Source organism: Mauremys reevesii, linkage group 12, assembly GCF_016161935.1.
Source record: "Mauremys reevesii isolate NIE-2019 linkage group 12, ASM1616193v1, whole genome shotgun sequence".
NCBI classification, from domain to species: domain Eukaryota; kingdom Metazoa; phylum Chordata; order Testudines; family Geoemydidae; genus Mauremys; species Mauremys reevesii.
Window position 1 is genome coordinate 50,940,668 of NC_052634.1, and position 25,788 is coordinate 50,966,455.

General features: G+C 46.3%; 1 protein-coding gene and 1 non-coding gene across 4 annotated transcripts; one reads left to right on the plus strand and one right to left on the minus strand.

Moving 5' to 3' along the window:
- The first annotated feature begins 4,022 nt into the window (after window positions 1-4,022).
- LOC120375443 lies at window positions 4,023-17,794 on the plus strand. 3 transcript variants are annotated; one of them, XM_039496079.1, is made up of 5 exons: window positions 4,023-4,280; window positions 4,402-4,461; window positions 6,412-6,531; window positions 6,667-7,100; window positions 17,735-17,794. In XM_039496079.1, exons 1-5 carry the CDS (start codon window positions 4,226-4,228, stop codon window positions 17,756-17,758), a joined length of 693 nt encoding a protein of 230 aa, XP_039352013.1. In that variant the 5' UTR covers window positions 4,023-4,225; the 3' UTR covers window positions 17,759-17,794. The 3 variants fall into 3 exon arrangements, with proteins under 3 accessions (XP_039352013.1, XP_039352012.1, XP_039352011.1); XM_039496078.1 differs by lacking the exon at window positions 17,735-17,794 and having other exon boundaries at window positions 4,023-4,158; window positions 4,248-4,280; window positions 6,667-8,235; XM_039496077.1 differs by lacking the exon at window positions 17,735-17,794 and having other exon boundaries at window positions 6,667-8,235.
- A 5,415-nt stretch (window positions 17,795-23,209) lies between these two features.
- Window positions 23,210-23,282, minus strand: TRNAV-AAC. The gene has a single exon. It is a non-coding gene; the product is annotated as a tRNA-Val (tRNA).
- Window positions 23,283-25,788: the final 2,506 nt, after the last annotated feature.

Consider the following 25,788-nt stretch of genomic DNA (forward strand, 5'->3'; position numbering starts at 1 on the left):
GCCATTGTCATTTTAGTATCTTATTGTTCCTCTCTCTGTTTTTTGTGCTGGCCTTTCTGTTCTATCAGGGGGTGACTGTATAGCTCAGTGCATCTGTGACAAAAGCTCATTGGTGCCAATTGGCAAAGGGTCACTATTCTTCACAAGCAACTCCTGTGTCAGACCTGACAAACTCCCCACAGCTAATACACTGCTTTTATGATAGTTATCCAGGAAGCATAGCAGTGGGATCTCTACTGAAAGCTTGTAAATTATTGATACTCCGAATCACTGCGAGAGGTGTGTCCGAGGCATGGTTAAGGGGTAATGTAAGTACATGGAAAATTATGCCCATGTGGTATTGTTGTGAAAGTGAGTCACCCCAATCATAGGTCTTGTTGGGAACGGCCCATTCCAGTGGGAGGGAATTGGCACCTGTCCCTTGCTAGCCAGTTATGTGATGTATTGCTCCATTGTCAGCCTTTGCACCAACCCAGAAAAGCCAATGGAAAACCATCAAAGACAAATTATAGACATCGAACCCCTGTGGAAGTGACAAGGACAATATGAGAATGAGGAGATCGTCCTTTCTGTGAATAAAGACAAAAGACTGATTCAGTTCATAACAGGGTGGAGAAAAACACTCTGTGTCCATTCACCAAGGAGATTCCTAATGACCAGTGGCGCTTCATGAAAGGCAGGGCCGTGGCGCCTAGGGACTAGCAATCAGTGAAATTGACTGAAGTGTGAGGTGAGAATCTACTTAGATTGGAAAGGTAACTATTAAAAAGTGTAGGTTGCATTTTCTGATTTTGTTTAGTTGGTAACAGTTGGTTTCCATCACTCACATTTGTTTGTTTACATCTCTATCGGTTGTTAAATAAATTTCTGCTTGTTTGATAACTATACTCAAGTGCTGTGTGAGATACAGTAGCAGTGGTCCACAGTAAAACTAGTAACCTGGGATATACCATTGCTTTGGGCAGAGAGAATCTGGGATTTCTCTGAGTATCTGGTGATCCGGGCTGGACCCCAGAGGGGGACACATTGAAGGAACTCAGGGGTTAGGGAGGCTGCTGTAGCTCAGAGGAGGGTCCTTGAGTGCCTGACGGGCTGGGTGAGTTTGGTCACTAACATTCAGCTGCCAAATGCAAAACTCCCTCTTCCTAGTGGAAGGTGGCAACAAGGAAACTCGCAGCCCTCAGCTCCCTGAGAAGGGTCACAATATGTCTCTGTTGATTCACCTGTCAAATTCACACAGGGAAAGCTCCCTATAGCATAAAACTCTGCCATATGAAATCATGGAACATGTGCTCTTCACTCTGTGAAAGCATGTAAAGAATCCAAGCGCTGGAGGACAGGGTTTGGGTCCAGAGTGACCTAGACAAATTGGAGGATTGGGCCAAAAGAAATCTGAGGAGGTTCAACAAGGAGAAGTGCAGAGTCCTGCACTTAGGAAGGAAGAATCCCCTGCACTGCTACAGCCTGGGGACCGACTGGCTAAGCAGCAGTTCTTCAGAAAAGGACCTGGGGATTACAGTGGATGAGAAGCTGGATATGAGTCAACGGTCCCCTTGTTGCCAAGAAGGCTAACAGCAGATTGGGCTGCGAGTAGTATAAGGGCCCTACCATCAATCAAACCCTAACCCCGCCCCTAACCCCGCCCCTTGACCCCTGTAGTCCCTCCCACCTGTCACCGGAAGTCCCACCCTCTGGGGGTATTACTTCCGGGGTCAAGATGGCCACATGACCGGAAGTGAGGTGGGTCATGTGACCCCTCTAAGAACTCCTCCCACCCCCCTCTACCAATCAGGAGGGGTTTCGTCCCGGAAGGACCACCCCCCAGAAGAGATTTGCCCAATCAGGGTGACTTCCGGGGCGGGTGACCGGAAGCGACGTGGGTCATGTGACCCCTCTAAGAACTCCTCCCACCCCCCTCTACCAATCAGGAGGGGTTTCGTCCCGGAAGGACCACCCCGAGAAGAGATTTGCCCAATCAGGGTGACTTCCGGGGGTGGCCACATGACCGGAAGCGAGGTGTGTCATGTGACCCCTCTAAGAACTCCTCCCACCCCCCTCTACCAATCAGGAGGGTTTCGTCCCGGAAGGACCACCCCAAGAGGAAATTTTGCCCAATGAGGGTGACTTCTGGGTTGGGGTGAGCGGGCCGGAAGTGGGTCGTGTGACCCCTCTAAGAACTCCTCCCACCACCCTCTACCAATCAGGAGGCGTTTTGTCCCGACAGGACCACCCAGAGAGGAGATTTTGACCAATCGGGGTGACCCCTCTAAGAGCTCCTCCCAAGGCCCTCCGCCAATCCGAGTGCAGCACCATTACCCCATAAGTCCCAGCGCCGGACAGAGGAGGCCATTTCTTACCAAGCACACGTGTTTTAGAAAAGCGTGGAAAGGCTGCCGAGAGGAAACATGGACTCCTTCACCACCCCGTCAGAACTTGGACTTTGTTTTAGCCCGAGGGTCTTTGACCGTCCACGGAAAAGACGTTACATCAGCGACAGTTCTGAGGAGGAGGGTGTGACTTTGGGAGCCCTTTGGCCCAGCCGTTGTTGGATCGCGGACCCCGACCCCAAAACCCTCGTGAGACACCCCGAGGAGCCTGATGGTCTCTCTTTGTCCACCCCCTCAGATTGCCACTTGGGAGAGTCACCGGTGGACAAGGCAAACGGAAAAGAAGGCGCTCAGGTAAATGAATGATTAAGAAACGGCGGCGGCGGTGGTGGTGGTGGAGGAGGTAACGAGGCTAGGAACCGGGGGTTTGTGTAAAAATTAAAGAAAACCAACCAAGCAGCTGGAGTACTTACACTGTTTCTTTTTTTTTTTTTGAAAATTTTTAGCAGCTCGACGATGCCTTTCTAGAGGACCCAGAGCCCCTGGACAGCGTTGCATCAAGCAGCGAAGATGAACCGGGCCCACCATGTTTTTGCTCAACACCAATACAAATTGTTGAAGAGGGCTCCGAGGATGATGGGTTTGAGGAATTTAGGAGGAGGCTTGGCATAGAACTATCCGAGCCAGTGCCACGTCGTGAGCGTAAAAAAGTTATGCGGACTATTGTACGCGTTGCTGTTTATGCTGTTCTTAAACATTGCCTTAGGGAAAAGCTTTTTGAAGATTGTGAGGGCTGTGCTATAGATGCGCCAGCCCAACGACACCATGACTGTGTGACTTGGACTTCAGTGGATATAAACTGCAAGCTCCGGGCCCTGTGTGCTGAGCTGTGTTTGGAAAGCTTATTAAACACTGTTATTGCCATAGGTTATGCTATGCAATGTCTGTACCTAACCCAAGAACATTTAGCACAAGGGGTGACTTTGATAAATGCTGTGCAATTCAGTGAAGACCCTGACCGTGTTTTAAAGAAAATGACCAAGCCGGAAGATGCCTGCTTACAACGTTATATTGATCGTCTAGTTCGCACAAAAAGTTACAGAACCCTGCTTAAGAAAAAGACTATTTGTAAGAAATCTAAAAGGCTTAAGTTAGAGAATGGTGAGGAGGCAAACATGCGATATAAAACTTGGTAGCTGTAAATTTAAAAAAAAAGGGGGTTGTGATTATTGTGTTTTGTTAGAAGGCCTTTTGCCCTTAAGTTTTAATGAAGCATCTTGGTTTGTTTTGAAGGAGTTGTATGTCTTTTTAAAATAAAATAGTTTGTGAGAATTAGCTTTTGTGTTTTTGTGCTTGTGTGTGAAATGTATGTTGTGGGAGGGGGGGGGGGGAATATCCTTAAAAAAAAAAATGTGCTTACAATAAAAAAAAAAATAGAGCCAGGACTAGTTCAGACATGTTTGAGTATAATACAGTTAATATGGAGATATACTTATCTCATAAGACCTGCCTTTTTACTAGCAGGACCAAATATTCATTTTTACCCCAGATCAAGGATTGAACTTACAACCCTGGGTTTACCAAACCATTACTCAAACCACTGAGCTATCCAGGCTTTGTTGAAATGAATGGATTTAAGCATACACAACCCTCACCCCCACAACCCAGCTCACAAAAGGGTGTGTTGCAGTTTACCTGTGGTGATTAAATTAACCTTTTAGCAACTATTTGAAAAACAATGGGCATGAGAGGCTATAAAAATCTTAGCTGTGCTGGAGTTTGTCCTTTTTAACAGAAAACCTTCTTGGAGAGCTGCTGGACTCAAAAAGAGGTAAGACCTTGTGCCTTTAACTCTGAAACTATAAAGCCACTTTTTGCCCAGGCTGTCTTAGTAAATAATGGTGCCTGTATGTATTTCAGGGGTGGATCTGTTTAGCATGGAACCAGGCCAAGGTAAAAACCATTTTAACTATAGTTGTGCTTAATACTGTTAAAAAAAAGAAAAGTATTACCCAGGTTGTATAGGGATTTGGTGGTAATACTAACATGTTTCTGCTTGCTCTATAACCTGAAGGCACACATGGGGGGGAACAGAACAACCATGTCCCTGCAACACTTTATCCCATAGTAAAAGGTAACTTTTTTTGCAACTGCCTTTTAAATGCATGGTTTGGGGCTTTTTTCTTGTTTGTTTGAAAAGTAACATGTGGCTTTTTGAAAAAAGTGTGTGTGGCTGCAAGCATGATTTGGTGTGTGTGTGTGTTATAAAGCTGGGGCATAGGTTTTTTAAAAAGTATTTGGTTTTTTTACTGTACATAATGTGGGGGGTTTATGGGGAAGGCCCAAACACACATGGGTTTTTAAATGCATGGTTTTTTTTTTTTTCTTGTTTGTTTGAAAAGTAACATGTGGCTTTTTGAAAAAAGTGTGTGTGGCTGCAAGCATGATTTGGTGTGTGTGTGTGTGTTATAAAGCTGGGGCATAGGTTTTTTAAAAAGTATTTGGTTTTTTACTGTACATAATGTGGGGGGTTTATGGGGAAGGCCCAAACACACATGGGTTTTTAAATGCATGGTTTGTTTTTTTTCTTGTTTGTTTGAAAAGTAACATGTGGCTTTTTGAAAAAAGTGTGTGTGGCTGCAAGCATGATTTGGTGTGTTATAAAGCTGGGGCATAGGTTTTTTTAAAAGTATTTGGTTTTTACTGTACATAATGTGGGGTTTGAGGAGGGGGAAGGCCCAAACACACATGGGTTTTTAAATGCATGGTTTTTTTTTTTCTTGTTTGTTTGAAAAGTAACATGTGGCTTTTTGAAAAAGTGTGTGTGGCTGCAAGCATGATTTGGTGTGTTATAAAGCTGGGGCATAGGTTTTTTAAAAAGTATTTGGTTTTTACTGTACATAATGTGGGGTTTGAGGAGGGGGAAGGCCCAAACACACATGGGTTTTTAAATGCATGGTTTTTTTTCTTGTTTGTTTGAAAAGTAACATGTGGCTTTTTGAAAAAGTGTGTGTGGCTGCAAGCATGATTTGGTGTGTTATAAAGCTGGGGCATAGGTTTTTTAAAAAGTATTTGGTTTTTTACTGTACATAATGTGGGGGGTTTATGGGGAAGGCCCAAACACACATGGGTTTTTAAATGCATGGTTTTTTTTTTTCTTGTTCGTTTGAAAAGTAACATGTGGCTTTTTGAAAAAAGTGTGTGTGGCTGCAAGCATGATTTGGTGTGTGTGTGTGTGTGTTATAAAGCTGGGGCATAGGTTTTTTAAAAAGTATTTGGTTTTTTACTGTACATAATGTGGGGGGTTTATGGGGAAGGCCCAAACACACATGGGTTTTTAAATGCATGGTTTGTTTTTTTTTCTTGTTTGTTTGAAAAGTAACATGTGGCTTTTTGAAAAAAGTGTGTGTGGCTGCAAGCATGATTTGGTGTGTTATAAAGCTGGGGCATAGGTTTTTTTAAAAGTATTTGGTTTTTACTGTACATAATGTGGGGTTTGAGGAGGGGGAAGGCCCAAACACACATGGGTTTTTAAATGCATGGTTTTTTTTTCTTGTTTGTTTGAAAAGTAACATGTGGCTTTTTGAAAAAAGTGTGTGTGGCTGCAAGCATGATTTGGTGTGTTATAAAGCTGGGGCATAGGTTTTTTAAAAAGTATTTGGTTTTTACTGTACATAATGTGGGGTTTGAGGAGGGGGAAGGCCCAAACACATGGGTTTTTAAATGCATGGTTTTTTTTTTTCTTGTTTGTTTGAAAAGTAACATGTGGCTTTTTGAAAAAGTGTGTGTGGCTGCAAGCATGATTTGGGGGGTGTGTGTGTGTGTGTGTGTGTGTTATAAAGCTGGGGCATAGGTTTTTTAAAAAAGTATTTGGTTTTTTACTGTGCATAATGGATTTTTTTTAAAAAAGCAGTTTTGGTTTTTATTTTGCAAAATAAGATGTTTTTAAAAATTGTTTGTTGTAGGGCCAAAAATGGATTATTTTGTGGTAAAGCTATGATTTTTTTAAAATAGAAAAACACCCTACTGAATGAAATATATAATTTTTAAGTTTTACAAGATGGTTTTATGTGTGTGCTCACAGTACAGTCAAAACATGAGAAATCCTTAGACCAGAGGGAAAACAAACTCAAAAGAAAAAGGAAGGAGACGGCTGAAAAGGAAAATTCACCAGCATCAGTGACTGAAGGATGCATGAAGCCCTGTAAATATACTTTGCTTATTGGTTTAGTTGTTCTATGAGCTTTTGTATTTTAAGTAAATACATAGGTATGGGTGAGAGAGTAGATGGTAAAGTTCAGTTTTTTGTAAAATGTTACGGTTTTTTTCTCCCTCATAGGCAGGGGCAACCTTTCTGAAAATGCTGTTGTCAGCGCTACAAGGACAAGGACACCTCCTCCAGAACCACTAAAGAACCAGGAATCTGCTTTGAGACCTTTAACAACGCAAAACAGCCCAGATCTCATATACGTGAAACCCAAGGACAAAACAAAAGACTCTGGTAAAAAACCACCACACAAACACAACTCCAGTTCCTCAGCGGTCACCGCCACACCAAGCCCTGAGGAAACTGTGAGCGAAAATGCCCACGTTCACAACCCCAGAGCACGCACTCTAGGGGTTCTGAAGGTGCGCAGACCTGGAGCATGTAGTGTATGGGCTCCATATAAAAAACCATGGACTAGAAGCTTCTGCAATGCCGAGGTGCTGCAACCACACAAACACGATTCCAGTTCCTCAGCGGCCACAGCCACACCAAGCCCTGAGAAAACTGTGAGTGAAAATGCCCACGTTCACAAACCCGGAGCATGCGCTCTAGGGGTTGTGAATAAAACACCGAGCACTGACAAAACATTCTCCCAAAACCATAAGCTCGCCGCAGCTCCCCCGAGTTCTAGTGTTTGGGAAGAGTTTGATGCTTCCATCAGAAAAGTGATGGATGCTGTATCCTTGGGGAGTCTAAAAGAACGGCCTTCTAGAAAGACTTGGGAAAAATATGATTCTTTGTTCAGAGCAATGCTGAAAGACAGGAGGGTTGGAAAGGGTGTCTCTAAGCAGGCATGACTAGTCGTGGAAAGGGGCCTGGGTAAAAGGGGCACCCTCCAGGGTTCACACCAGCTCATGTGTAAACAAAAGGGGGGACAGCGCTTGGGGGATAAACAGATGGCTGCCAAAAAGTTCCAGGCCAGGGTGGTTGTAAAACTTTTAAAAAGGGCTAAAGAGTTCATGAGGAAAAAAAAACAAAAAGAGATGCCTCCTACTGGAGGCTCTCAGACTGGCTTCTCTGAAAATGGGGAGATGGAATCAGACTCTGGTTTAGTAAATTCCCCAGAGGGCTCTCTAGATGGGCCCCGTTCCTCTCCCAATGACCCTCAAATAGCATCTGATGTAGAAGATGTCGCTAACGATCCTGTAGAGGAACCCCCAAGTAACCCCGAAAATGCAGAGGTGTATATGGAAAGAGTGAGAAGTTGGCAACGTGAATTACTTAGATTCGGGGGGTCGGTATATTGTGAGGAATTTCGTTTTGTCAACCTTGAGCAAATAAATTCAGCTCAGCAGGTTGTTGAAGCCATACACCGGGGAATACAGTCGGTCCTCGATGACATTAATGGTAGGGTAGGCCCTGATGATTACGTTCAGTTACGTTTAGAGAGCCGTAATTTAGCTAACGCTTTGTTTTCAGTCAGAAGAACTAGGGATGAGCTATCTGCTGAGGATTTCTTAAATCACACCTCAAAGCTGCTACAGAGCAATAGAGAGTTGCATCTCGATGGGACATTGCGCCTTGTTGTGACAGTTGTAAAAAACAGGGGTGGGGGTGCTCGTAGAGTTTTAAATTCTATTCTGAGTAGTCAAATTATTCATAAAAAAAGACAGTGTTTGGTAGACCTGACTTACGCCGGTACCAATCTGTGTTTTGCGGGTGGCCTTTTGGCCGTCATGTCCGATCGTAAACCTATGGACGCGAAATTGTTAGCGGAGGCGAGAAAGTTGCATGAGCAAGTGGGGTGGTCAGATCAAAAAAAGGTTCTGTTGAGTGACGTAGCAAAGTTTGAACAGCATTTAGGAGTGAACATACAGGTGGTGCTGTATACGGAAAAAGGTGGCTGGGGCTTTTTCAAAACAGGAGGCCTAGCGTACCCCAAGACTTATTTCATCCTGTTGCACGATGAGCATTACTATGGAGTTCTGGATGTGAAAAAGTTGTTCGGAGCGAAAAATTATTGTGAGTTTTGCCATACGGTGTACAGTCACGACCACTCTTGCAGGTATCGTTGCCGCCTCTGCTTGAGTGTAACGTGCTCAGACAGCGTGGGCGTGCAGCTGCGGTGTCCTAGCTGTAGACTGTATTGTCGATCCAAAGAGTGTTTAGACAGACATGTCGACTGTGCGTCAAAAAACCAAGTTGAATGCCTGTCTAAAACTTTATGTGATAAGTGTCAGTCTTACGTGAACAAGCGGCATAAGTGTAAAGGGAGACGATGTAAGCAGTGTCAGGGTTCGATCGTTGGTGATGTAGACAGTCACTTTTGCTTTATGGATAGCCTTAGAAAGCCTGAATCCTCAGAAAAGTATATCTTTTATGATTTCGAATGCATGCAGGAGACTGGGGTGCACACTCCCAATTACATTTTTGCTACGTCCTTAAAGCCCGAAAAATCCTGGGAATTTAAGGGCGATGAGTGTCTGTCTGTCTTTGTTAAGACCTTTATCGGCAAAGAGTTTCGGGACTACACGTTCCTAGCGCACAATTCCAAAGGTTATGATGCGTATTTCATCGTTAGGCAGTTACTGAAGGAAAAGATGTGCATAGAACTGATTACTCAGGGTAGTAAACTAATGTGCGTGGAAGTGAAGGCCCTGGGGATTCGTTTTATAGACTCTTTAAACTTCTTGCCCATGAAGCTTAGCAAGCTACCGCAGGCAATGGGGTTTGAAGGGTGCAAAGGGTATTTTCCCCATTTTTTTAACACTTTAGAAAATCAAAATTATGTGGGGCCTATGCCCGGTGTGGCACACTATGGTGTAGAAAGCATGATGCCCGGAGAAAAAGCAGAGTTTCTCGACTGGTATCAGGACCACAGTTCTGAGGTGTTTGACTTGCAGAAAGAGCTCGCGTATTACTGTCAGCAGGATGTCAAAATTTTGAGACAGGCTTGTATCCTATACAGAGGAGAGATTATGAAAATGACGGAGAAGGGAAATGTAGTAGAGAGAGAACCTGGTAAATTCACCGAGATAAAACTGTGCATAGATCCATTCCAGTACATAACACTGGCATCCGTTTGCATGGCTATGTACAGGTTTATGTTTTGGAGCCTAAGACGGTAGCTCTTCTCCCTCCAGACAACTATCACAGGCAGAAAAAGAGATATTCAACCCCATCTATTCAGTGGCTGTTGTATACCTCTCACAAAGAAAATATACAGATACGGCATGCTTTACAGGGTGGGGAACTACAGGTAGGCCCCTACTTTTTAGACGGTTATGCCGATGTTGATGGGGTACGCACAGCCTTTGAGTTTAATGGATGTTTTTTCCACGGCTGTGTCACCTGTTATTGTGAAAAAACACAAAATCCTATGACAGGGACATCTTTTGGGTTTCTTTATTACAAGACGCAGCTCAAGGCTGACTTTCTAAAACAACAGGGTTTTGTAGTGAGGACTCTTTGGGAGCATGAGTGGGAGGTAATGAAAGAAACAGACAGGGAGTTGGCAGACTTTTTAAACCGAGCCCAGTTACCACAGCCTCTTGTGCCTAGGGATGCTCTTTTTGGGGGGAGGACAAACGCTATCAGTCTGTATTACAAGCCTAACCCCGGAGAAGAAATTCACTATTATGATTTTACCAGCCTGTACCCTTTTGTAAACAAAACCAAAGAATACCCTATCGGACACCCCGATATAGTTTATGACAAATTTGGACCCCTGGCAAATTATTTTGGAATCGCAAAAGTTAAAGTTTACCCCCCACGAGGCCTCTTTTTCCCATTGTTACCTGTCAGAGTGGGTGGCAAGCTTATGTTCCCGCTATGCCAAACCTGTGCTGAAACCGAGCAACGGGAGACATGCACCCATACTGACGAGGAGCGGGCCATCCTGGGGACTTGGTGCACGGTGGAATTGAGCGGCTATAGCAAAGAAGTGCGTGGTGGCTAAAATCTACGAAATCTGGCATTTTAATAAAAAATCTGATAAACTCTTTTCAGAGTACATAAAATTACACCTCCGCCAGAAACAAGAGGCTTCGGGGTATCCCAGCTGGTGCACAAATGAGGAAAAACAAAATAAGTACATCAGCGATTTCTACCAGAAAGAAGGCGTGCATTTACGCCAACACGAAATCAGATCAAACCCTGCTAAACGCCAAATCGCTAAACTGTTTTTAAATTCTCTGTGGGGTAAATTCGGCCAAAGAACCAACCTACCCAACACCAGCATCGTGAGAGACCCTGATGAACTCTGGCAGTACCTATTTTCCCCCAATTACGAGGTTTCATCCTGCGAGTTTATCGATGATGAAACAGCGTGCGTGTCTTGGAAGCATGCAAAAGAACGGTACACGGTCTCTGGCAATACCAATGTTTTCATAGCCTGTTTTACCACCGCTTATGCCCGCTTAGAATTATACAGCCTCCTAGACGGTTTGCAAGAGCGGTGCCTGTACCACGACACAGACTCGGTGATTTTTGTGAAAAGGGAGGGTGCCTGGAATCCCCCTCTGGGGGATTATTTAGGGGACCTCACAAGCGAGATTCCACCAGATCAACACATCACCGAGTTTGTGTCGGCAGGCCCAAAAACATACGGGTATAAGCTGTCTGGAGGAAAGGCCTGTATGAAAGTCAAAGGTATTACCCTAAACGTAGCAAATTGTGAAAAGATCAACTTTGGCAGTTTGAAAGATCTAGTTCTGGACTACTGCACGGGTCTGCAAGAAAACACCTCGAAAAAAATAGAGGTGCAGCAGCCCTCTATTGTAAGAAACAAAAAACAGTGGCAAATAGAAACAAAAACCCTTAAAAAAACTCAAAAAGTGGTTTATAACAAGAGGGTACTAGGAAAAGATTTTACAACCCTGCCCTACGGCTTTTGAAAAAAAAAAATGGATACGAGGTGGAAACACCCCTTTTCTGCAATTCTAGCGGGGCCTAGCAACTGCGGAAAAAGTTACTTTATAAAAAACGTGTTGGATAATGCCAAACAAACACTGTCTGTTATGCCTGAGAATATCGTGTGGTGTTACAGTTGTTGGCAACCTCTGTATAAAGAACTGCTCTGTAAATATCCCTTTATCAATTTTGTGGAGGGGTTGCCTGATGCTTTGGATGATGACGGTTTGTTTCCTACTAATAAAGTAAATATGATTATCATAGACGATCTGATGAACTCTGCTTGTGAAAGCGATGAAATTGAAAAAGCTTTTACCAAGTACGTGCATCACAGAAACCTGAGCATTATGTATATAGTTCAGAACGTATTTTGTCAGGGAAAAAAGAGTCGCACGATTAACCTAAACACAAAGTACATGGTTCTGTTCAAAACCCAGGGACAAATTACAAATCACCACGCTCGGCAAATGTACCTCGGCAAAGCTCAATTCTTTCTAGAAGCTTTTGAGGATGCTACCAAAAGACCTTATGGCTACCTGGTGGTGGATTTAAATGCTTCCACACCAGAAGCTTATAGACTAAGAACCGGTCTTTTCCCTCCAGACTGGCGGTGGTTTATACTTTAAAAAAACAGCAGCTGGGTATAAAAGAGATGACTTATCGGCAGGCCCCTTTTTAACAGCTGGGGCTGCTGACTGAAAACATGTCTAGCTGCGTGAAGAGAAACCTGGGCCTTTTAAAATTACTTAGCAAATCGTCCCCGCAGCAAAGGAGGGCTATACTGTGTTCGGCCTCTGACGATCTAGTAGCGGCCATTTCAGAAATAGCGCTCAATACCTTAAAAGGAAACGTACCATTGACACAGAATCAAGTGCGTGTGTTAAAAAGAAAGCATGCGCTTATAAAAACTTTGTGTAATAAGAGCGTTTCGCTTAAAAGAAAAAGCTTCTGGTAAAGCAGTCTGGGGTTTATCGGGCCTCTGTTAAGTTTTGCTATCCCTCTGATAACAGGGCTTTTAACTAATCGATAATGGAGTATGCAGAAAAATGTACCTGGTGCCCAGCCACCAGTTGGAGCAATTAAGGGCTCCCCCTCCGGCAGAGGAAAATATCATAACAACAGCGAATCTCTTACTGGACGCTGAAATGAAGTCTGTTCTTCAAAGAACTGACCTGGCGAATCTGAAAAGGCTAAACTTTACAGCGCCGTGCTTCAAAGGTACCTAACGTGCGTGAAGCACAGCGATGCGGATAAAGGGAAAATAAGTCTGTTTCTACCGGAACAGGAACAAAGCGTAACTGCCAAACCCCCAGAAACACCAAAGAACTCAGACTCTGTTGCTCAGGAGGTGCTGGATAACGTGAATAAGCGTTTTAAAAAAAATGCAATAGTATTGCTAAATAAACTGGGCCAGGATAAAAATCTCTCTTCATGGGACGATAAAGGGTCTTTTGTGTACAAAGGCTCTGTGGTTAATGGTTCTAACATGCTTGACTTAGTCAGGGCCGTCACCCAAACGCGCTCTGTACCTAGCAAACGTGTACCTAAAGGATGGGATGTGTTTATGAATGCCATGGCGGAACTGAACGTACCCTCTTCCGTCATGGGCAATGCGGCCAACAGAGACCTTTTGGAACGCCTCAAGGCCTCGACCGCTGACACCGGGGCGGATCAAGAATCCGTGACCCCTTTTTTGCCCTATAAAAAAAAAAAAAAATTGGCTAAAAGAGCCCAGTGGCTCAGTGTGTAATGTTTTTTTCACATTCTAAAATTTTTAAAATTTGTAATGTTTTGCTTTAAATAAAACATTTCTATACTTTTTAAAAAAAAATCTGTGTAATTTTTCTCAATTGGTCATTTAAAAAAACAAAAAAAAACCCCACCAAACATCAATTTCTTTAAACCCCACACTTGGGGTGTTTTATTGGGTAACACGGCTATAAAAATCATTACAAGATACACACGTCTGGGCTTGTTGAAACATGTTTTGAGCAAGGCTAGGCATGCCCAAGAATTTAAATTTACTCTTTACAAAATTCATTACCATCCGGTCATTTTGCACTAAGTCATTAGAATACAATTTTAAAAGCCGTTCAAAAGATAAACCCTTGCTACGATGATGTAAGAAAAACACGCAGTGATAGCCACAGGCGACGGAGCGGGGGTCTTGTAATTGTCTATTGTGAAACACCAGGTCTGTGGCATTTTTGTTTAAAAATTTCATAATGCTTTTAGGAAACAACACGCTGTTCGGGGGTTGCCCATATGAGTCAAAAAACTCTCCACGGTTACGCTCCGCCAGATACAGGGCGAGCCAATGTTCACCCGGTTGGTTGTGCGGATGCGTGTTCACCACCAAACCTAGGGGTCTCTGAGACAGCTTGCCTCCAGGGAGCCAATCACAAGGGAACACATCTAAGAAATTCTTTTTCGTGTAAGGATCCGTTGATAAGACACGTGAGAGCTGCACGGTGTCCATGTTCACATGTAGTCAAACAGAACGTTTCTTCTCTGATTTATCTCTATGACATTGTCAAAAACCCCATACACGATCATATTAACGGTGACTGTCAAAGCCTTTCCAAAACGTATTTCTGCTCTCAGGTTCCCAGTTTTAATTAGGGAATAATGATCTGCACATTCCTGGTCGGGAGACAGGTCAAAGGCAAACAAGGTGTAACCCTGTGCAAACTCCTCCCGGTCAATTAACAAAGAACGATCTTTCATGTGTTTACCAGCTGTCTGTACCAGATTCATGTATTCTCTCACGCAGCGTCCTGCCTCGAAGTCCGGTTGCAGAGGCTTGGTCGGTACCTGTTCACCATCCACATACAAGGCCACAAAATTTATATCGTAATGTTTAAAATGAAAGGGATTTTTAGTGTAACTTCCGCTAAAGGCATCGTTATCCACAAATCCTAGGACGAGCATTTTGGGTAACTGTCCCAAAAACAGGTTCTCCTGGTTACTGACCCTGCTGCCCGCAGGGATGCTAAACACTTTCATTCCCACACGGTCCACGGGGTATTTAGCATTAGAGGCAAGCAGGGCCTCCGCGTGCCCCAGACGGACACCGGGGCCACCCGTACTTTCTTCACAAAAGGGGCGCTGATACAATGCGCAGTTTAAAGCCTTCAGCGCTGCCCATTAAACAGAAAGCGTCTTTACTGCGCGTCAGTTTAATTTTCACATCCACTCCGTTTAACAAAAGTTTTTCTTGAAAAAACAGGTCACTGTGTAGATGGCCCAGCAGCTCTACCGTTCTGCTTTCAGCCGTCAGCTTTGCACGCCTCACAAACCCTAGATTCCTTCCATCCAACTCTGTTTTTTCATGTTGTCCAGCAGTGTCTTTGTAAAACAGACCGGCAGAAAATTGCGTGGCGAGGTGTCATCGCTGTAATTGAGCACTGATTCTATAAAGGCCCTGTAAGGATAACAATTGTTGCTTTGGCTTACAAGGCGGTCTCCCAGAGTAACATCCAACTGGCTGAAAATAGAGGCCACAGGGTAATTCACCAGGCCCACTTCGGCGTCCGCGGCAAGTTCGGTTCCGTCTCCTTTTACAATCTTGCAACACAGGTAAAGCAGCGTGTTGTTTAAATCCATATAATCTATGCCATTCCCTGCTATAAAAAAGTCAATGGGGGCAGACTCCGTAACGGCCGATAGAGGTGGCACCTCAATGTAAATGCTTTTTTCGATGCTGGTCTGCGTAGGGGCTATTTGAAACAAGTCTAGTTCAGATTTGGCGCACTCTTCAGACCCGCAGTGAACAAAAGCCATATCGATTAAAATATGTCTCTTTTAGCAGGCAGCGCGCGTCTCCTCTTTTGCCCAGGCTTCCTCTTGGACTTTCGTTTATGGCTGGCCCTGCGTGTCAAAGCCCTTCTTTTAAAGGGTTTTGGGGGACCTGTGCGTCGCGGGTATGACGTATTTCTCTTTCTCTTCCTCCTTTTAATGTACATCAGCCCCGCTCCTTCCTGTGAAGCTGTATTCCCCACCTTCTCCAGAACAGCCCGGGAGACATGACCTACCACGTCTTTAGCTATGTTTTGAGCGGCAGTTTTTACGTGGGGTTTAATAATCTCTAGCCCTCTCCTCAAAAGCGGTACAGCTTTTCGAAAGAGGCTACGAAATATTCCACCCACACCAGCCCCGTACATCACGGGGGCCCCATGATATCCAGGAAGGGCATATCCAGCCTGGGCTTTGTAATAGTTCCTGTAGATGGTGGGGTCACCATAATTTTTTACGATCGCCATAATAGTGTTTTGCTTTTTCTTTTTAGAAACCTCGCTCTCTCCATGATCGCAAATGCAGCTTGACGATCACCTTGCCAAAGCGAAATGAAACGCCTCTGTTCTGATCTGTCTTTATTTCAATGGTAATGGTGTCGATGTGGTGTTTACTGACAGGGACGTAATGAGGTTTATCGTAGGTGATGGTAACAAACTCATTGTTCCTTCCTCGGACAGGGCCAGCGTAACAGGGGAACAGAAAAGTCCCCCACAAACTGGTACTCTACGATATCCGTGTACAGATACAAGGAGTTAAAACCCCCTGTGATGTCTGCCGAGAAGGAAAATTTTTGGACGTTGCGTTTGGGGCCCAAACCCAGAATGTTAGCTAGCTCCCCGCCAGTAGAAAACCCGTACATAACATTGGTAGATTTAAGTCTCACTTTTCTGCCCACAGGGTCGTAGTTCATGACCACCTCAGGTGGTCGGGGTGACGAGCCACGGCGCTGTTCATATGCTCCAGTAATTCAGGTATGGTCGAGTAATAACCTCGTCGTAGGATAAAATTCCACATCGTATCTCCAAGGTGATTTCAAAGGGGTGTCTTCATTGATAGTATTCCAGCTGTGCGGGTATTGTATTTCCACTAACCCCACCTCCCAGGCACCAGGAGATCCAAGGGCTTAATTAGCCGTATTGTAAAGTTCGAGATGGTGTTTTGGGGAAAAACTGCAGAGCTGGCATTGCTGGGCAAAGTGATGTAAAACCCGCCATCGCTCATTATTAATTTTTTTCTTCTCTGTCTTTTGCAGGAGGATTTTTTTTCTGTTTCGTGTCTAAATGTCACAGAGCTGAGAAGCTTCCACCCAGCTGTTAAACTTATCAGGCCAACCCAACCATTTCACCAGTAGCTGTTTTTTTCTCCCTTTTCCTTTCTCCGCTAGAATTTTTTCAATCCTGTAAATCCTGTCTCGTTTGGGGTTTACTTTTGTAATTCTTCAGGGTAAAAGATCCAGTCACTACCTCACCCTCATAATCTTTTAATCGGTAGACAGGTCTTTGGCTCCTGGTTAAGGCTTCATCCACTATGAATATCTCATCGGTAAACATCTGTTCATAACCTTTTCAAAAGCGCCTTTGGTTTTAGATAGTCTCACGTGGTCACCTTTTCTAAAAGGGGCAACAACCCGTTTATTTTAAAACCATCTCCGTAAACCGTTTTCCATACCTTCAGAGAATTTGAAGGGTTAACATCAAGGGGTCTGGTACGTATAGTTCTGTGAAAGCTCTGGTTGTAACTCTTTATAAAGTCAGGTAAGACGTCAATGTAGCGAAAGGTGTTATGGGCTGTAAAATATCTCCACATCCTAGTTTTTAAAGTTCTGTTAAATCGCTCCACAACCCCTGCTTTGACTTCATTATTAGTAACAAAATGGTGAACCCCATGCCGCTTTAACAATCCACTTAAAGGTTTGTTTAAAAATTCTTTCCCCCGATCGGTTTGTAATTTTTGAGGCACGCGACCTTCGCTGAAAATAGCTTTAAAGGCCTTGGATACTTCACCACCCGTCTTGTCTTTTAGGCCTAAGGCCCAGGCATATTTGGATAGAATGTCTATCACTGTTAAGATGTACTTAAAACCGCCGTTGTGTTTGGAGAACCGGTGCATATCCACCAAATCTGCCTGCCACTGCGCATCCACATCTGAAACAATGGTCTTGTTTCTTTTAAAATGTATTCGAGCCGGTTTGTGTAAAGTGTAAGCATCCTGGTCTGAAAGCCAAGCTGTTACTTGTCTTCTATTTAAAGTTTTACTATGCTTTCTAGCCTCTCGAAAAGAGGGTTCACTCCGCCAAAGCTCCCAACTTCCCTGGGATTGTAATATATTTTCTTTAAAAGAGCCGTCGGCGTAGACATGACTGCTACTGGTACCGTCTTTTACTACCACAAGTATGGAAATGGACACGCTCATATTGACACATTTAAATAAATTTTATTAATTGCCTGGTTTAACATAATCTTTTTTTTGTTTGTTTGTTTTGTTTTTACAGACAGCTGTAAAATGGACGCCATAACCCCCACGGTAAGTCTGAGCTGGTTCATTCTTCCATTTTGTTTTACAGACGGCTGTAACATGGACGCCATCACCCCCTGGTAAGTCTGAGCTAGTTGATTCTTCCATTTTGTTTTTACAGACGGCTGTAAAATGGACGCCATCACCCCTGGTAAGTCTGAGCTGGTTCATTCTTCCATTTTGTTTTTACAGACGGCTGTAAAATGGACGCCATCATCCCTGGTAAGTCTGAGCTGATTGATTCTTCCATTTTGTTTTTACAGACGCCTGTAAAATGGCCACCATCACCCCCCCTGGTAAGTCTGAGCTGGTTCATTCTTTTACTACCACAAGTATGAAAAATGGACACGCATGCTCATATTGACACATTTAAATAAAAATTTTATTAATTGCCTGGTTTAACATAATCTTTTTGTTTTGTTTTGTTTTTCCAGACGGCTGTAAAATGGCCGCCACCACCCCGGGTAAGTCTGAGCTGGTTCATTCTTCCATTTTGTCCTTTTTTTTTTTTGGCTTAAAATCTGTGAAAAGGACATGAGCAAAAACAGCTGATGTTCGATCTATTTACTCCCACCGGGTTACTGATACGCAAGTTCTTTAAGGCGTCTAGAAAGGCATCGTCAAGCTGTTGAGAGATTTTCAGAAAAGAAACAGTATAAGTACACCAACTGCTTGGTTGGTTTTCTTTAATTTTTTACACAAACCCCATTCCTAGCCTCATTACCTCCTCTTCTACTGTCGTTTCTTAATCATTCATTTACCTGGCGCTGTCTTTTCCGTTTGCCTTGTCCACGGTGACTCCTCCGGCGATCAGGCTCTGAGGGTGGACAAAGAGAGGCCATCAGGCTCCTCGGGGTGCCTCACGAGGGTGTCGGGTTTGGGTTCGGCGTATCCATCAACGGCTGGGCCAAAGGGCTCCCCTCGGTCACTCCCTCCTCCTCCTCAGAACTGTCGCTGACGTAGCGCCTGCGCCACATAAGTATGGTGCTTGGGTCTAAAACAAAGTCCGAAGTTCTGACGGGGGTGGTGAAGGAGTCCATGTTTCCTCTCGGCAGCCTTTCCACGCTTTTCTAAAACACGTGTGCTTGGTAAGAAATGGCCTCCTCTGTCCGGCGCTGGGACTTATGGGGTAATGGTGCTGCACTCGGATTGGCGGAGGGCCTTGGGAGGAGCTCTTAGAGGTCACCCCGATTGGTCAAAATCTCCTCTCTGGGTGGTCCTGTCGGGACAAAACGCCTCCTGATTGGTAGAGGGTGGTGGGAGGAGTTCTTAGAGGGGTCACACGACCCACTTCCGGCCCGCTCACCCCAACCCAGAAGTCACCCTCATTGGGCAAAATTTCCTCTCGGGGTGGTCCTTCCGGGACGAAACCCCTCCTGATTGGTAGAGGGGGGTGGGAGGAGTTCTTAGAGGGGTCACATGACACACCTCGCTTCCGGTCATGTGGCCACCCCCGGAAGTCACCCTGATTGGGCAAATCTCTTCTCGGGGTGGTCCTTCCGGGACGAAACCCCTCCTGATTGGTAGAGGGGGGTGGGAGGAGTTCTTAGAGGGGTCACATGACCCACTTCGCTTCCGGTCACCCGCCCCGGAAGTCACCCTGATTGGGCAAATCTCTTCTGGGGTGGTCCTTCCGGGACGAAACCCTCCTGATTGGTAGAGGGGGTGGGAGGAGTTCTTAGAGGTCACATCACCCACCTCACTTCCGGTCATGTGGCCATCTTGACCCCGGAAGTAATACCCCCAGAGGGTGGGACTTCCGGTGACAGGTGGGAGGGACTACAGGGGTCAAGGGGCGGGGTTAGGGGCGGGGTTAGGGTTTGATTGATGGTAGGGCCCTTATACTACTGCTGCGTTAGTAGAAGCATTGCCAGCAGCTTGAGGGAAGTGTGTTCATTTCAAACCTGCAGCTTATTCATTTCATGTGGTGACCCCTCCTACTTCTTGTGTTATGAGAAGGAGTAAATAATACTCCCTTCCTTGGTCCTTTAGAAGATATTATGTGACCTCCTCCCCCTTGTTGTATCCATGTTGGTCCCAGGACATGAGAGACAACACCGCAAACAACAAGGTTCCAAGTCAATGCACATGGGAGAAGCATCTTGTGTTTCATTCCTTATGTCCTAGTCCCATCGTGTGGCCATTTCCTTTTCTTCCTTTCTGTCAAAAGCTTTGGTGTTTTGCACAGAAACATTATTTCCCCAGGAGAGACTCAGGAGTGGGGGCTGCATTCCTGTACCAACCAGTCACTAGAAGGGGGCAGACAAGGGCCTTTAGGATGAGGTGTCCGTCACTGTCAAAAAATCATCTCCCTCCTGTGGTTCCGCGGGCGGCAGGAGCAGCCACAGCTCGGTGGCCCCTGGCAGCAGCACTCCTGGGGTGGCCGGAGCAGCAGCAGGCCCCCTGGGGCTCCCCCCGCCCCCCGCCGGGGCAGCAGCTGGAGTGGCCGCAGGTTGGCAGGGCTTCTCCCCTGGTAGCTGGTGCTCATTATCCATCAAGTAAATCAAAACACTTCCACCTGCAAGTGGATTTAGCCCAGGACCCTCAGAGTCAGCAGCTCTTACACCCCCCACTGCGCTCTCTGGTCAGGTGTCCTAGCGCCGGAAGCCTCCTGTTTAGATCCTAAAATAGCATTTTTGCACCAGGGTGGGGCTGAAATTTTGGACTGGACATTGTAGCTCCACCGTTATTTTATTGAATTGCTTCAAAACAGCAAGTGTAGAAAGTCTCCTAAGGGCCAGGCTCTCTGCCATGGAAACAGCTGCCCCTGCTCTCCAGGAGTCTGTGCATTCCACCCAACAAAGTACAAACCCCTGAACTGAAGGGGGGTCAGACAGTGACGGTAACACAAATCTTCCGACTGTTAACCCAAGTCCCTTCCTTTCTTTAACCCAGGACGTGCCAGTCACCTGTTAGCCATGGTGTTATCTTCATCTTAAAATACCTCTCAGGACATTGAACAGAGGAAGTGAAACCCCCTCCCTGAATGGCTCCCTGTTGAGGCGTTGTACCGTACCTGCCCCTGGAGCCTGGTTTTATATCCTTAGAGCTTTTTCTCTTCAAACCCCTTATCCCAATCTATGGGCCACCGCCCCATTTCAGAGTTTAGAATTTACTCTCATCACCCTTATATGGCACTTTCCATGTGAATTAGACCAAGTGAGTGGGGGAAGCTCCATAGCTAATGAAAACCGATGCTTTGGGTGAGGCCTGAACTCATAACCCCAGCAGTGCGCCCCCCTCACTAGCCAGGTGTGCCCCTGTAGGTGCTTCATAGACAAACTTGGGAAGTAGGGTAGTTACCTGTGTCTGTGATTAACCACTTTGGTGACCTAATTGAGAGGCTGATGGTCCAAACCCAGGTGAAGATAGAGGTAGGTTTTTTTTTTTAGTGATGAGACTCCAGTACATTTTAACAGGCAGTAAAACGCCTCAATTCTGGTCTAGCCTCATTGGGCAAGCATAAGTGGTGTTTTTGCCAGATGCATTGGTGGTACAGTGATGAGCGTAGCTGCTTTTCAAGCAGTTGACCTGGCTTCAATTCCCAGCGAATGCAGGAATGTGATGTTTTCTCTGCTGGGAATTGGTTTAATTTCAGTCACATTGTATCAGTTTAGCAATGGAATGAGAGAATCAATGTGCTGCAGGTCATTAAACACCCAGTGGAGGAAGAAAGGGGCGGGACTATACAATGAGCAGGTGCAGTTATCCTGGTATTACAATGTTTGGTTTATTTTTTATTTTTTTCCCTTTACTTCCCTCTCCCTTTTAGACTCAGAGCCCTTAAGGTCAGAAGGGACCAATGTGGTCATCTAGTCCGACCTGCTGCACCTTGCAGGCCAAAAGACCCCACCCACCAACTCCTGTAATAGACCCAGGAGGGGAGGCAGCTCTGTGCACTGCCCCTACCCCAGGCAGCACATGGGGCCCTCTGCTCCCCTCCCCCCATGGGTGTGCAGAGATGTGCCAGCAGCACTAAGGTGGCTCCCTGTCCACTCTGCCTCCGTCCCTCCGTGCCACTCCCAGAAATGTCCGGCATGTCCCAGCATCCCCTGGGGCGGGGGGAGTGTCTCCATGCACTGCCCCTGCCCCGAGTACCAACTCCGCAGCACCCATTGGCCAGGAACTTCAGCCAATGGGAGCTCTGGGGGCAGCACCTGCAGCAGTGGCACACGGAGACCCCCTGGCCCCGCCCACCTAGGAGCTGCTGCCAGAGGGTTGTGTGTACCGGTCACTTTGGGAGCTGCACTGCCCGGGGGAAGCGCCACCCCTCCTGCACCCCAACCCCCTCCCCCAGCGCAGAGCCAGCACCCCGCACCCAAACTTCCTCCCAGAGCTTTGCTTGTCTTCCTTTCACCCAGAACCATCCTTCTCCTGGGTTGCAAGTAGCCATCCCTGGGAAGCCAAGAGGCAGGCACAGGATTCTGCCTCCCAGCAGCCAACCGCACCTCCCCAGGCTTTGCAGAACGACTGGTGGTGCTCTACTAACCCCACTTAGCCGCACTGAGGCACTTAGCTTCTGCCCTGCCTTCCTCAGCTCGACTTTCCTCTTTTGCCCCATTCCTGCCTCACTTCCTCCTTTGGCAAGTCACACAGAAGAGCCGGCCGCCATAGGCCAATCTCCAAGGGCAGAGGAGACCAAGCCACAAGGCTTCAAAAGGTGACTGGCCCAGATCCTCTAGCTTTCCCCTGCTGATGCTAAGGCTTTTTCCTCAGCTCATTTCACTACCCTCTGTCATGCAGGGGTTGGGGTTATCGCAGGTGTTACCTGAAATTGGGCCAGCTAGTCAGCATAGGGAGCACTAATGACCCACCAGAGTTTGGCAGAAAGCAGCACATTTATTATATTGATAGCTAAGCTCAAACGAAGGGGGGCAGGGTGACACACTCACGCTCCCAGGACAGGCACGGCACTGGAGATGTCAGGATTCTGCAAGGTAAGTTTCCCACAGCGCAGCTATGGATGGTGTGACAAAGGTAAGTCTCCCTGAGGCACAATGAAATGCAACGCAGAGAACCACTGGCCAGGCAGTCCGGGCAACGGGCATTCACTGGAGGTACAAGCTTGTGAGTGCTCTCCTGAGCACAGGGCCCCTCCCCTTTTAAGGGCCTGCACCTCATGGCCTGCGACTAGAGATGACTTGGCTGCATCTGGTTGGTCACACTCCACCTTGGGCAGTGTCCATGCTCTGGGTGTGTGAGTGCTGCCTAATTAGCGTCCCAGACACCTTGTCTACCTGGGAGCTCTTCTGCTCTTCAACCAGCCCATTCATCCCACCAGCATTCCAGGAGGGAGCGGGAGGGGGAAAGCCACTTCACAGGCATTCAGAGAGGGAGAGGAGACAAAAGTGGGAGCAGGGGAAGTATAATAGACCTTTTGAGCATAGAAATCACTGCTGCTCCTACAACCGCAGGGAATAGGCCAGTAGGAGCTAGGAAAATTAAGCCAGCATGTTTCTGCCTGGTTTTGAACCAGGGACCTTTTGCATGTTAGGTAAACGTGATAACCACTACACTACAGAAACTCTGTCCCAGTACCTTGCTCCTCCCTTCATAAGACCATAAGAATGGCCATATTGGGTCAGACCAAAGGTCCATCCAACCCCGCATCCTATCTGCCAACAGTGGCCAATGCCAGCTGCCCCAGAGGGACTGAACCTAACAGGTAATGAGCAAGTGATTTCTCTCCTGACATCCATCTCCACCCTCTAACAAACAGAGGTTAGGGACACCATTCCTTACCCATCCTGGCTAATAGCCATTCATGGACTTAACCTCCATTCATTTATCTGCAAAAAGAACAAGGAGTACTTGTGGCACCTTAGAAACTAACAAATTTATTTGAGCATAAGCTTTCCTGGGCTAAAACCAACTTCATTGGATGCATGCAGCGGAAAATACAGCCGGAAGATATAGATTATCTATCTATCTATATACATACACACACACACACACACACAGAAGATGCAAAATTGGGTGTTGCCATACACACTATAACGAGAGTGATCAGTTAAGGTGAGCTATTATCAGCAGGAGAAAAAAAACCTTTTGTAGTGGCTTTCATGGCCTTTGAGAAAGCAAGACAGAGCCTTGGAAGGCCCCGCAGGATTTGTGGCACAGGAATTGTTCTCAGATTCCACTGAGACTTCAACTCAGAGTGCAGGATTCAAAGTCCTGAGTGCTGGCCCTTACACCATGGGACCAGCAGAGCACCTGTTGATTACTGTAGACTTCCAGAAGGGAGGACTCTGGGGGAAGGGGCGGCTCTAGGCATTTTGCCGCCCCAAGCACGGCAGGCAGGTTGCCTTCGGCGGCTTGCCTGCAGGAGGTCCGCCGAAGTCGCAGGACCAGCGGACCCTTTGCAGGCATGCCGCCGAAGGCAGCCTGCCTGCCGCCCTCGCGGCGACCGGTAGAGCGCCCCCTGTGGCTTGCTGTCCCAAGCACGCGCTTGGTGTGCTGGGGCCTGGAGCCACCCCTGTCTGTGGGGACAATTTTTTCTGGCAGGGAGGACTCAGTGGGAAGATGCCTCTCTGGCCAGCCCTGCATTTGCTCAGAAAGTCAGCACCCAGCACTTTGCTGCAGGCCCAGAGGCCTTTCTTCCTCCAGACTGTGAGGCCAGTGGACAGGTGAGGCAGTAGCACCTTCAGTCCCAGGCAGTAAAGGGCCCTTACTAGGAAAGGCCATGTCCTGAAAAGGAAAAACTAAAGTGAAGGAGAGTCCTTCTAAAAATCCTTGGGGATGTCACAGGGGGGAAAGTGTTTCTTTGCCTGACTAGGGACTTGAACCCTGGACCCTCAGATTAAAAGGCTGATGCTCTGCCAACTGAGCTAGCCAGGCTCACATTTTAAAGAGGCAAATTTCATGCAGAAGAGAAACTAGTCAAGAAAAATGAGGGCAGGAAACAATACAGAAAACCTGCTACTCTTGTTCTCTTAGCAGTCCTAGCCCCAGCCTGCTCCTCCATCTTGTGCCTTGAGGCCTTATTCTTTTTTCCGTTAAATATCAAATCCAGGAGAAAACACAGTTCTACAAAGCAAAACGAAATCACAAACAGAAATGTCATTGGAAATACAGAAATAAAAAAGGAAAATGCAGTTCCCATCACTTTATCATATCTGGGCCATTCCTGTATCGAGAGCACCCGCGAAGGTCCCTGTGTGCTTACGAGAAACCTGGAGGAACTCATACCACAGCCTGAACATGAAACTCAACTGCTCCCAGGTGCTGCAGTAAAACCCTTTCCCTGCTGTGACGTTGCACTCCATAGGATTTTATGAAAATATGCTAATGAGTGTGAATATAAAGTGACTGGACAATGCTTCATGCAAAAGGTCTCTTGTGAGGTATCATTACACAGCTTATAATCTACTGTGTGTGTTCATCCTATTTGTATGACTCGATGATTCTTGGATCTGAAACTAGAAATATGAACTATAACTCTGAGGTCCTGTTGTAATGATGCAAAGTGTGGGCCATTAACAGTGGTTTGGACTCTTGATGGCTCCCATTAACCAGGACAATTGACTGGAGATGGCTCTGTCCTGCACCATCTGTGAGTCAGGCCAGGAAGAATGAAGGCTTGGGGGTCTCACAGGATATGTGACCATGTCACCTGGTACAGGAATCCATCTTAAACCTGGGGCTTTTCCCCAGGTGAGAAACAAAAGATTCCTGCCTTGTACCAAAGCTGTATAAGGGGGTGGAACTGAACAAACATGGCTGCAGTCATGAGACATCCCCTAGCTACCACCTGAGCTGGAACAAGGGCTATACCAGGTGAAAAGATTGGGCCCAGACAAGAAATAAGTTTAGTCTTTGCCTCTCAGTCTGAGCAGATGGGACCTTTCCCTCCAGTGCTGGAGGATTCGCCCTTCTCATCTACCCTTGTCCCAAGCAGCACAGCTGGTGGGAATCTTAAATGTACCGAGGTGACTTGGGAGCAGAAACCCCCCCTGACCTTCCATGCAATTGGCACTTGCCCCTCACTGAGCAGGATTAAAATTCCTGCAGGGAGACTGGTGGGCCCCATCC